Source organism: Orbicella faveolata, unplaced genomic scaffold, assembly GCF_042242905.1.
Source record: "Orbicella faveolata isolate gen_17 unplaced genomic scaffold, um_ofav_v1 contig_24, whole genome shotgun sequence".
NCBI lineage: Eukaryota > Metazoa > Cnidaria > Anthozoa > Scleractinia > Merulinidae > Orbicella > Orbicella faveolata.
In genome coordinates this window covers 10,009,958-10,023,190 of record NW_028301552.1, presented here as the reverse complement: position 1 = coordinate 10,023,190, position 13,233 = coordinate 10,009,958, and the positions used below count along the sequence as shown (strand labels likewise).

The following is a 13,233-nucleotide window of genomic DNA, read 5'->3' as shown; positions in this document are numbered from 1 at the left end:
CAGCACCTTTGCTGGGCTTCCACCACCAAAGAGGATAGAAGAGGACAGCATGATGTTCCCAACAGGAATGTCTCCAACTGAGGGCTGCGAATCCCAGCTTGTAGTGAACGTGCAGGAATAACATTTCTGCGACACTGTTATTTTCGTACCAATTCTTGATTCGACCATCCGTTCACATTCCGACCGGCAAACTGGGCAGAACCGTAAGAGGTTAAGAAGTGAAGACTCTGCCACTAGGAACAGGTTTTGTTAGTGGGGAGGTGCATTTTGGGGAGACTCCCTGTAAATTAATAGAGTGAATTATTAGTGGGCTTGTTCTCTTGAAATATTCATAGTTTTTTGCTACAGTAGATCACAGTGCAATGACTGCATAATGTATAGGGTTTGTGATAGATAGTTCGCTTACTCGCATAAACAATCATCCAAATCGTCAAAACCAGTATCATCATCATCATCTGCATCAATGTCTTTGGGGTCAGGGACGTATGAAGGGTCATCATCTTGCTCCATTTCTTCTTCATTGTCTGACAACTCCTCGTCACTCTGGACTGGGGTCGAAGTCGTGAAAAATTCTTTGAGAAGGGTGCATTGAGTTTCTTGACTTTTTTGGGCAATGAACGTTTGACAACCTGCAAAGATATTTCAGCACAGAATTGTTTTTCGCCTGACTGGATGACCCGTGTTTATGATATACAAGGAAAATTATCATGGTAGTTTCGTATTTCTATCACGCATCAGTAGAGAAACCAAACTTGCCTTTAGCGGTGCGGCTGCTTCGAAATTGTACAGAAACGTTTTTCCCTGTATACCGGGTTTGGGTAGCAACCTCTACAACTGCAGGCAATGTTTCCTCTGCATTTATTGTTAACTCCTCATTATTTTCACCGGAAGTTGACTGCAATTCCTCCCTCTCATGTTCCGCGAGGATCTTAAAATAGCAGAACACAAGTAAGTATTATTCTAATTTTCTGAACGAGTTTCCCTAGCTTTCAATTTAAGCTACTCTATTAAGGCAAGTTTTAATTTCGTCCTGAACATACCCTAGCAGCCTCTCGTTTCCTGTAAGCTCCTCGTGGCGGCTTCTGTGCGTGTTTTGATGGTCCGGTGAGAGCGTCTTGAGAGATGTTTTTGTCATGTCGTTTTAGCTTCTTCGTCTGTGGAGGACCATTCTTAAAAATCGTAGGAACAGTATTGGGTTTCAAAATATTTTTCATCTTTAAGCCCAGAGATTTCGCTATCACCGTCTGTTCTTCAAAGGAATCCTCAGTGAAGTGAGCGTTACAAAGTCGGCTAGTCGTCGGGTTGAAAACATCAGAACGGGTGTTCTTCGCGGTATTCGTCCATAGTTTAGCGTAGTGGGCATCTTCAGGCCATTTGTGAAGGCTTACTCCATCTTTGCGAATGTTAGAACATCCACCAGCTATACAGCGATGTGGCATTATAATATGTTGCGCTTAAGCCGAAGGAGTGTTACGCACGGGGCTGTGGTCGCGTCGCACTGTTTGGGCCGGTATTAAATTCACACAGAATGAGCACACAGCTCAACTGCTGTATATTAAACTCTATTACACTTTATTGCTTGAATTGACTTCTTGATATGCGAAAGCGAACTTATACACGTGATTATTGGTACAAAGAATTTTTGAAGTGTCCTCACTCGATAACGACATAGGTGCAATTTTAGAGATAGTCGCACCTACTTACAAATGGCTGTAAGGATGTTGAACTAGTCATTTACGAGAAGAATCTTACGCTAAAATTATTCAAAGAGAGAAACAAGGTTTTCTATGGTATTTTAAGCGTAAGGCTTGGACTATGTTTTCGCACAACACGCGACACGACGAGCTTTTTCGTAGCACAGCCGATCTTCCCCAGTGTAAATATTATCGAAGAGGTTTTGCGAGTTCTCCTTTCTACATCACTTCCGGTTTTTGACCTGTGATCCAAAGCTCGAACCGCAAGTCAAGAACATTCCCCATTTCACAAAAAATACGAAGATTGACCACTTATAGCTGTTCAATACTTCTTATTTGGGTTATAAGCTATCTTTTTTTAAAATGTTGTTCTGAGGTGTAGAGTATCCCTTTAAGCTATTTGTCAGTGCGTTTCTGAGACACACCGAGAGATTTCGTGTGAACGGAATTGGTTCATATTGGATTCCTTGCCTTTACCTTCCAGCTAATGAAAATTGCTGTATGATTGTTTTTCTTTCTCCATTAGCCGATGGTACATGCGCAGGAGTGAGATGTCATCCGGATGCCACATGTGATCAAGACCAGCCACTTGGTCCAGTGTGCATTTGCAAGGCTGGTTACCAAGGAAATGGACGGAAGTGTTCTGGTAAGGTTCTATGACCGATCAACTTCACTAATCCCTCCTCGTTCTTCGATACTGTTCTCTCATTGCCTCCCTCCACCTACATATAGGGATACACATGGGCACCGGCGATGCACTACATCCCATCGATGGGCAGTAACAATAGTCTTTGCCATTTCATAGGGTTCATATTAGAGTTAATAAACGAAGACAATGTTAAGCCTTGGGAGTGGACCTTGGAAGGTTTCACTTTAAGCCACTCCTCAACTCAATGACGAACGTATCTTTTGCAGACATCGATGAATGCACCAGAGATGATCATGAGTGCCACCAAGATGCCGAGTGTATCAACACTGTGGGATCCTACAACTGTTCCTGCAAACTGGGGTTTGAAGGCGACGGGAATAACTGCAAGCGTGAGTAATCAGTTTATAAGAAGACAAGGAAACACTCAACTCCTCGATCTTGATGATTTCCTTACACCAGCTAGAAGAATAATATGATTGATTCATTCATCGGGTGATTAATCCATTGATTTGACTGAGACTGTCTGACTGTCTGACTGTCTGACTGTCTGACTCTGACTGACTGACTTTCTGACTGACTGACTGACTGACTGACCGACCGACCGACCGACCGACCGACCGACAGACAGACAGACAGACAGAAAGACCGACCAACCGACCGACCTACTGCCAGACTGACTGACTGAATGACTGACTGACTCACTGTACTTGGTGTAGTTCTTTGCTTTATCAATCCATCGATCGACCTTTTGATTTAATAAGATTTAATTTTTCTTTAGCTGACGGGACTTGCGCAGGCGTCGTGTGCGCTGTTGACGCTGACTGTGTGACGTCATCTAGCGGTGGTAAAGTTTGCGAATGTAAAACAGGTTACTCAGGAGATGGTCGTACTTGTAGAGGTACGTACATGTCAACGTCTAATCACTCTAAACGCTATGATTAACCGGAGATTTTCACAGCAGGTCTACAACTTGACTCTGCTGTTTGTCAGTTTTCTTTGACTTAGCAGAACATGAGCAATCTGTGAAAAGACTGCCAGCATTTCAGTTTAAGGGTTATCTCAGCCAAGTTCTAGTCTTGAAAGTTTTGATAGATTAACTAGGGACGCTTTACATTCAACCAAAAATACCGAAAATTTCAAACGGGGACAAATGGTTCTAAAATTTACTGGGAACGTTTTCAGGGGTCTGGAGATTACTGACTTTCCGAAAAGCGAATTTTCAACCGAATATTCTGGAAATTTAGGGAGGAAAGTCAAATGAAACAGAAATTTCCGAAAATTTTGGTCAACTTCGTAAGGCTGTCCTTTTTCCAGAAGTTCCGAAATATGCTGTTCCATTCGTCACTAGAAATTTCCGGAAATTCAAACGAAAATTTTTCATCAAATGGAAAACGCCCCAGCTTCCTCTTTGCCATTAGACAACGCAGAATAATCCGTTACTACAAAAACCATTTTCCTCTCTCCTTAGATATCGATGAGTGCTCTCTGCTTACCCACAAATGCCACAGAAAGTCAAGATGCATCAATCGCCCTGGGTCGTACTTATGTCGCTGTAAACCTGGATATTTTGGCAATGGTTTCAACTGCTCGAGTAAGCTTACAACTTGTTTTAATGTTAGGCCTTTAGTCAGAATTGGGCGTGTTTAATACACAAAATGACGAAATGGCCTACTCGTAAGAGTCAAAGTGGGACTCGGGTGTTTGTAGGGGCTAACCCTTACAGTTCCTTAGATGTAAGCATTGTCGAATCAGTTATATTTGGGCTGATCTTAGTGCTATTCTGTCATTTCGCCATTATCGTGTTTTTAACACTTCCTTCAGAATTTTCTCAGTACTCTTAAAAAAAGATAGTTTGTTGTATTCAGTAAATTTCTTTATACGCGAGAGCTATACGAAGCTAGTCGCGATACAGCTTCAGGTCAGTCTCTTAGTTTTGAATGATATTCCAGGTTTCATAGAACCTCTCTTTCATTTATGGACAGATTTCTCTTTAAAGTCCTGGTAGAGACGATACGAGTCCCGGAAAAAAACTAGGTTCTGTCTCTTATCCTGGCTTGTTTTAGCGAATGTAGAGGGAAGAAGAGCTCAAATCCTCTCCAACTGTCGTAGCAACTTGTTTCTAAGCATATTTTTGGGTATGTTATAGCACTCAACGTGTCATGCCAATTGTCACACCGTTAATTTTTTTTTTTCCAGGTGATGGTACGTGCGAGGGAGTTGCTTGTCACTACAATGCCGATTGCGTGGCACTCGACAACAGTGACGAACCAGAGAAGGAGTGCCGATGTAAACCAGGCTATACGGGGAGGGGAGTTATTTGTAGCGGTGAGTTGAATGGCATCTCATTCGGGAATTTAACGGGAAATGTTGCATAAAACTGCACGGATGCTTGATCAGGGCACAGTAAAAGCTATTTTTAGGATTTATGATGGGTCATCAGTTTCTCTGAAATACATGAACAGTTACGCTGTGAAAGGTGTTTTATGAGGTTATTCTGGGCTCAAAGAATGGAATCAATTGGCATTGCAAGTCTTGTGGTTGTCACGTGTGTAAACCTTGCTTACCACATGTCCCAATGGGGTGTTTCTTGGCGAACTTTTTACGTTTCAGGTATAATTTGCTAAGTCCTTATGGTGACGTAAATTTTCCTTCTTAGATATAAACGAATGTCTGGATAAATCAGTTTGCCCCGATAAAGCTGAATGTTTCAATATGGCTGGTTCATTCATGTGCCACTGTCTTCCGGGCTACAAAATGGTTGGAAAGACTTGCAGAAGTAAGTGTCGTCCTCATGTGAGGTAATCAACTTGTAGAACGCAACTAAATACCCAAAACAATGTTTGGAACGCGATCTACAATTGCAAATTTATTTACGAATTTTATACCAAGCCAACATTGATACTCTCTGTTTGTCTGTCTGTCTGTCTATCTGTCTGTCTATCTCTCTAAATGTATGTCTGGGCGATTGTTTATCTCTGTCGGACGGTCCGTCGGTCGGTTGGCCTGCCTTCCTGTCTATCTGCCCGCCTGCCTGCCCCTCTGTCTGCTTGTTTGTCCGCCTGCCCCTGTGTCTGTCTGTTTGTCCGTTCACAGTGATTAGTTGTTTGATACGGTGTCGAAGGGCAAGAAAAAACACTTTGTAGACTATCAACTTAATTGACGTATCGATCGTTAGTCCGCCGTTAGCTACCGACCAAGGAAGAACGCTCGAAAGGTCAGCTTCCCCTAATTTCGACAAATTGACGAATTATCTGCTTTTCTATCTGCTTGTTTGCTTAAAGTAGCATCATCATATTTGCACAATGGTACCTAATTTTCCCATTTGCAGAGGATTGTAATCTATGTTTGAACGGTGGCTCCTGTACTGATAATAATACCTGTCTGTGTCCCCCTGGATTTTCCGGCGCAAGATGCCAATGGCGTAAGTATGACACATTCATTTGTTACTGTTGCAAGAACACAACACTATGACCCCGACCAGGGCTCGAACCCGGAGTGCTCGATCCGAATTCAGGTGCACTCACCATAAGGCCATCGCGGTTACCACAAAGAGATGGTCCATGCAATGTCATTTATCTTGTTGTTTACTACGTTGAGTTATTTTTATTAGATGGAGATGCGTCTCTGATCTTCAGTAAAGGAAACAGCATACAGCGCATGTCTCTTCCTCCCCGACCCAACAACATAGGAGTAATTTACCAGAAAGCAGGCGCTGTACACGTTGGTGTTGACTATGATTGCGTGGACCAGACGGTGTACTGGACTGAGGTCACTAAGGGCGTTATCGTGCGTGCTAAGTATGATGGGAGCGACATGGAAGTCGTTATTAACAGCGGAGAAATTACAAGTCCAGAAGGTGAGAGAAAACAAGCTTATGGATTCTTTACTGGTTCTATTTACTCATTAATTATCATCAAGTTAAGGGGTTGAGACTGTGGTCGACTTAAGATATGTTCAACAGAGTCTGGCTACCACTGAATAACTATCTGGTCCGCACACCTCAAACATTGAGCTGAATGGAAATTACAAAGGTACTAGTGTGGTTTTCATATGAGTGTCGAAAAGTCATTGGTTTTGTTTCACTACACTCAATTGAAAACCGCTCTGACCTTTACTTGATCAATGAGGAGTGTATTTGCCAATGACGATGGCAAGCATATTGGCAAGCATATTGGCAAGCATAGTATAATGGGTGTATTAGACAATCAGACGAACAAAGAGAATGAACTGAGTCAAAGGAAGCCCTGCCGATCAGAAGTCTTTTGCTAGGATTTGCATCCATTTCGTCAAACCTAATTATTTACTTATCAGTTCTCTCATTGTCATTAAACAACCTTTGAATTTTCTAACTTTGACAGGAATTGCGGTGGATTGGTTGGGAAGGAACATTTACTGGACGGACTCGTGGCTTGACACCATTGAAGTAGCCATGCTGAATGGCAGCCACAGACGAACTCTTATCTCTTCTGACCTGGTGGATCCGAGGGCCATCATAGTTGATCCACCTAACGGGTAAGCTGGAGGGGACAACAAATAGCCCAGTGCACTGTGTTTGTATACAAACAAATATTGTACGAGGAGTAACGTTAGTTTTAATTTGGAATGACTTGTACGACGGGTTCGTTGTACGAGAACAGTAAGCTTCTGATTTGGCGGAGCACATAAGGCCAACTGAAATATTACATACTTTCTTGAATACATCATTCGAAATTGGCCGAAAAATACAGAGAGATTTCCCCAATCTTCACTCTAGATGGTGAGATTTGAGCCCATGTATTTTAATGACAATGAGGTTTGCCCTGTTGAGTGTTCGCTAATTTTCATCAACTTCTTGTCAGTCTACAGGCTAACTCATTACATAGTTCTTGTGATATAAATCATAAATATCCTGCTTTGGATGAAAGTGTTTCTAAGCTGCATCACTATTCATTTCGACTTTTAGGAAAATGTACTGGGCCGATTGGAGCCGAAATCGTCCGAAGATCGAAGTGGCTAACATGGACGGAACCGATCGCCGAGTACTCGTTAAATATCCCCTGAGTCTTCCGAACGGCTTAACGCTCGTACACTCAACAAATGAACTTTGCTACTCTGATGCCGGCATGTGGGCGATCTCTTGCGTAAATCTAGGAGATCTGAGCATGCGTAAGGCTTACAATCCAACTACTTACCCGTTTGGCATAACCAGTTTTAACCGGACGTTGTTCTGGACAGACTGGACCTTGGGAAGAATCCAAAGGATGGGAATGAACTCAAAGATTCCTGACAAGCCCCTCAGGTCATTTGTAGGGAGCAGTGGAAAGATATTCGATATCAAAGCTGTGCAACCGTGTGGAAGAACAGGTGAGAAGGACTGAGCGATAAAAGTAACAAGGGCCTATTGATCGATTCGGTCGTTAGCCATTCTTTAGAGCGATTTTGTTTTGGCAGATACCATAATAGACATAAGACTCCAATTGTCACTTCCTTAAGCTATAATTTCAACAAAATTGTGATTTCTTTATAATCAACTCCTAATCTTCGCATTTTGTTTTCTTTCTTCTTTAGCTGCTGCAGTCAAGAACCCCTGCGCTGTTGAAAATGGCGGCTGCACGGGATTGTGCTTATTGAAACCGAAAGGTCATTCATGTTCATGTCCCAATGGGCTTCATCTTGTCAAGACAGGAAACGGAACGAGATGCCAGGGTATGGACAAGATTTGCCTTCATTCGTAATTGGAGATAGCCTTTCCTTGATTCAGGATCTCTTCTAGACTCTTCTACAAAATGCTGAGAATAGAAAAGTTAAGTTTCAAATAGCCTGCTTAAGTGAATTCCGTTTTTTCGACTTCTTTTTTTCATTCACTGTAGAAAAATGCAACGGTGCCTTGGGAATGGAAAGTGGTTTTATCACCGACCAGCAGCTATCAGCTCATTCTGCGTGGAACAACAACCGTGCGCGTTACGGCGCCGCACGCGCGCGTCTGTACTTGAGCGAATGGCCTCAGGGGTGGAGTGCGAAGAAAAATGATCCGTCACCATGGCTACAAATAGACCTACTGCTGGTGCGAGCCGTGACTGCAGTGGCAACTCAAGGGTATGGGAACAAGAATGAAAAGGAATGGGTTAAGACCTATGTGATAATGACGTCGCATGATGGAGAAAGATGGAACACATACAAGGAAGGAGGACGAAAACGGGTAAGAGGAGGAAAGCTGTTAGAGAATGTTTAGTTGCTGACTCGTTAATATTTTGAGCGCTTCTTCTTGGAGCTAAAAGTTTCGGAACAAAAGACTTGCTTTAAAGGAACACAGTCAGCTTTGAGACCGCGGTGACCTGGACAGTAGTTTTCTCACTTTGAAAAGAGTTCACCTCATCTAGAAATCCGCTTCAATCTTCGCAGCGTTTTGCTTGATTTTCGATCGTTTACTAAAAAACCTGTTTTTGAGTGTGCTTTTGCTCATCCTGTGATATTATTTCTATCATATTTGGTTAAAAACAGTATGAGTCGCGTCTCTTTGATATTATCTATTATCTATGTCCATCTATTTAACAGGCTGCAGAAATGTGCGTACGAAGCATTTGAAATGCGGGATCTGCTTAATACATGGGACGTTTGTTGAAAGATTTAGGTGTTGTTACATCTTCTAGCAAAGAGGGAGGAAATACAAGAATCTTTGCCATAATGCAGGAACACTACCTCTTTCATCATCAATTGCCCTGATTTGAACTTCTCCATCTTAAAACTGTTTCTTGTTTCGACAGATTTTTATCGGGAATGTTGACACGAATTCAGTGGTACGAAATGAGCTAAAGATACCGCTGAGAACTCGCTGGTTCAGGATCGTCCCTCGCTCATGGAACAATCACATAGGACTGCGGGTGGAATTGTACGGCTGTTGAGTTCATAAGAGGTACGTCTTGACGTGTTGAGAACAAGTTATTAGACAGCTTAAGCAATGACGACGGCAACCCCGAGGACAAATTTCGCAATTGTCTAGATCTGTTTAGTGCGCCTATTGGTCTCAGAACTTGCTCCGAAAACTAACTATGTAACGCCAGCGTTCAATTCCAAATGAAAATACAAAACATTAGTCGCCGTCGTCCACATTTTCCAAAATACGCAGAACTTAGTCATTTCACATTGTGCACAGCTACTGTTCTACTCATTAAACCTTTTGTTTTGTGGCGTTCTCGTTGCCATTGCTATCACGGTTTTCCTCCATAAAGCTCTTTGTAAAACCTGTAAGACTTGTTGCGTTTTATAAAATTATATCAATATGGTGCTCTTCTCGATATCCAAATCTCCATATGTCTTTTAATATCAGCTTTAGATATGCCTTATAATGACTATTTCATTTACTATTCCCATCTTTCTGCATTACAGTCTGTTGATATAGTAAAGGAAAATTATCTGTTGATCACTCGAATTTTAAGAGTGTACTCTTCGTCTTCATTTAGGAACGGCTTACATTCCCAGGCGGTACTGCGAAGGGCGCTTACTTGGACCTGTGGAGGTTGACGACGGTTTACGAATTTGAAGAATCGTGAATATTATACAGCATCTGCTAAGATAAGAACTTTGCAAACCCTATGGGATTTTGCTTTTAAGACTTTGCCGATATTAAATTTAGTAAATATGTTAATGAAATATTTTTTTTAACAGTAACTTTATGAAAATCGTGATATACATGTAAATCAGCACTGTTATATATATGTGGCACGATGACGAGATAATCTTAGTCACGATCGACTTTTAGCTACAGTTATTTGATTTGCTTGCTTTTTAAAGCTTTGCTGGTCTCTTTAAAATTTTGCAAAATTCTTCATTCTGTTAAATGAAGAATCTAAGCAAATGTCAAACCTCAGCGCTTGTCTAACAACAAAACATAAAGTTGGACATCTCTGTTGTCCATAGTAACTCAATTCGCCGAATAAATAATAGGCTACTTTCAATACAGCGATATTCGAAAGTAGCTCAGAGGATAACAATAAAAAAATGAATTCGTGAACTTCTTTTGTCTTGTATTTCGCCCACAGTATTGGATAAATAGAAATTGAGATTGTTGTACACCAAATACAGGTTAGAATTGAGACAGCATAGAAGTCGTAAGGCAGCTTTTATTTTAACTGAGGCAAGCTGTAGATCATCTCAAAATATACGAATTAGCGCAAAATTTAATATTTAGCTATGTTTATCTAATAAATAAAGTATTTTTTCTAAGGCCTGTTTACTACAACTTGCATATTATCGGTCAAAGTGATTATAGAATATATTTATTTTCTTAACGACAACAATGAATAATGGCATAATTCGGATTATTGTAATATGAACTGACCCGAGCTTAGCTACCTCTAGTCGTTCAGTGGATACTCTTTCTCATTAACTTTATGTGCCTAAGAAACTAAGGTGAACATTTCTATATTACTTAGGAAAGCAGCCCTGTAAGTAAACAGTGTTCTCTATGATAAAACTAGAAAAATAAAATTGAAACAAGAGACTGGAAATGGACATCTCATGAATTATATCAGCCCACCACAGTTTTGCCGGTATATACGTAGATTAATACTATCCAAAATTTCCTTGCATAATTTAAGATGATATCTTTTCTTCTTTCTTTTGTGTTTTTGTCAACAGATTCCTTGCAGGTTTCATTGCATTGTAACTTCAAGCTATTTAAAACCTTTATTTTTTTTTCTTTTCATAAACTAAGCAATAAACAAAGGTCTCATCGACTAATAATTTCAGCATCCATATTTGCTATGCTCTCCTTAGTGACTTTTTATCAAGCAGAAAACAGTACTTGGAAAGTAAGAACGTTAAGATATTAAGTCGAAGGCGTGTCTCTAAAGTTCCCATAATGATCTTTTTTAGAAATCTTAGCAACAATTATTTTGCTATCAGGTAATGCAGAGACATCGGGGCTATGTGCTTATTGTTATTCCTATGAAGGTATGGCACAGTACTTTCCGGGCGATATTGTTATAGGCAGCAGTTACAAGGCCCCTTTAAGTTTATCAAAAATTAAACAATGGTCCTGCTCAACAAAATTTGATTAAAATTCATACATTTAAAATGAAGGAGTATTGCTTATGCTTCCCCGGTGATCATTTATCAAGGTGGAATGGCTTTCCCCAAGACCTCTGTGTTACTTCTCACATTCATTTCCAGGTGTTCGATCTTGACAATTTCCTAACTGATCATGCATGCGTGAGACTTTCCCCTACGATGTCAATTTACTTGTTTATGGTAAAGGAAACGAGTTCCTAATTGAATTTAGGTTGATTAGCGCGAGAACTATTCAGCTGTTAAATATCAACCGTTAAGCCTCGGTACTTGAATGCAGACGTTCCAAAAGAGTAAAAAGTGAAGGCAGCAATTACATTGTAAGACGAAGTTTTCATACCGTTTGGGCGGTCAGTGAAAAAAATCCTCAAAACAATTGTAACTGACCTGAAAAGATATAAAAATACTTGATTCTTGGCAGCCTCGTCAGAGTAAAATAACAACATGAATAATTAAAAATATTCTTTTCAAGATTTGTTTTAAGTCCCTCGGGCATGAAACAAAAACGGGGGTGCTGAAAATTCATTATTTTTTTTTCCTTTTTAATTTTAGGTCAGATACAGTAGATTTTTTAAGAATTTCCTAATGAAGTCGTTCGTTATCCAAGAATGAACGAATCTATACAGTGCATTGCGAAGAACATGTATTTTGAGCTATGAACAGAGTATAAAGAACAAGTCTCGATTGCACTAACAAAAATAATATCAACCCCCAGCGTCGCGGCTTAAGCTGTGAAATTGTTTCAAAATATTTTGATTCTGACAAAAATTTGTCTTAGTCATTGATTAATCACATGCAGATTACATCATTCCTGATAAAAAAGGCAAATAAATAATTGATTAAACCTGAAACAACAAAAGTCACAACAAACTAACAAGGAGATACTATAGAAGGATATCCGCAGCATATATTTTTTTATCCAAGTAAAAGTGTTATTTTCTAATATAATCCACGCACTCTACAGCCCAAGCTTTGTCTTTACAAATCTTTTGTTTCATCGTTCAGTTATATCCTGTTAATTGACACTTGTGGGGAACAGTTGGAAGTGTGGCAGCGTAAAGGATAGATCAGTTATTTTACAAACACTTATGTGCATAGACTGCATGAAATTAACTTACAGAGGTATTCTCATAATTGTCGATCAGCAGCTTTACTTGGAAGATTTTCTTTTCTGCGTTTTATCAACTAACAACCGTTATGGCGAAATGATGCGGGAGAAATATGTGGGAATCAGATTTCAAGAGGAGAAAGCTAACTAAGTCCCTGCTTTTCCAAGTGTTCGCGGTAAGTTCAGCATTACATCGCAGAAAAACTAATCAAACCTAGATTGTTTGATCTGGCAGATGTGTCTTTTGAAAGAATTTCTGATAAGTAGAAATGCTATTGCATTGTCTACAACCAAGAAACGCCGAAATAGATGAATCATAAAGTAAAATTAAACTAACCAAACGTGATTAAGGTGGCTCGAAGCAGCTTGCAGCATGTTTCAATACTTCTTCTCAGAAAAATAGACACTACCACTCTTTTTCAATATACACTGCAGTCATGGCATCAAACAAATGGCTTATCATTGGTAAATACATTATAGTCATTTCATACCTTAACAACGATATAAGCCGATGAAAACACCTTGATGTTATCTTTAGGGGATTATAACTCAAAAACTTGTTCGAGTACCCCCTCCACCTTTTCAATTATTGAGTTATTCTCAGCAAGTTAAATTTCAAAGTTTCAAAGTTTCAGTTGTGGGTGCGGATTCAGAAACAGGTTAAACGGTGGCTCTAAACACTGTCTGCTGGAATTGTTTTCTTGGGAGGGGAGCTCCCATCCAAGGCAGGAACAATT

At 40.2% G+C, this 13,233-nt stretch overlaps 1 protein-coding gene across 2 annotated transcripts in view; it reads left to right on the top strand.

Moving 5' to 3' along the window:
* The window catches only part of LOC110061004 (uncharacterized), a 70,461-nt gene extending 59,632 nt beyond the window's left edge, over positions 1-10,829 (top strand). For both annotated transcript variants that reach the window (XM_089291660.1, XM_089291659.1), the window contains exons 44-57: positions 2,221-2,340; positions 2,610-2,732; positions 3,122-3,241; positions 3,812-3,934; positions 4,540-4,668; positions 5,000-5,119; positions 5,672-5,764; positions 5,954-6,199; positions 6,702-6,855; positions 7,286-7,686; positions 7,891-8,028; positions 8,193-8,521; positions 9,087-9,235; positions 9,783-10,829. In XM_089291660.1, the coding sequence (XP_089147786.1) occupies positions 2,221-2,340; positions 2,610-2,732; positions 3,122-3,241; positions 3,812-3,934; positions 4,540-4,668; positions 5,000-5,119; positions 5,672-5,764; positions 5,954-6,199; positions 6,702-6,855; positions 7,286-7,686; positions 7,891-8,028; positions 8,193-8,521; positions 9,087-9,224 (2,234 nt within the window). In that variant the 3' untranslated portion in view covers positions 9,225-9,235; positions 9,783-10,829. The remainder of the gene's footprint in view (positions 1-2,220; positions 2,341-2,609; positions 2,733-3,121; positions 3,242-3,811; positions 3,935-4,539; positions 4,669-4,999; positions 5,120-5,671; positions 5,765-5,953; positions 6,200-6,701; positions 6,856-7,285; positions 7,687-7,890; positions 8,029-8,192; positions 8,522-9,086; positions 9,236-9,782) is intronic.
* Positions 10,830-13,233: the final 2,404 nt, after the last annotated feature.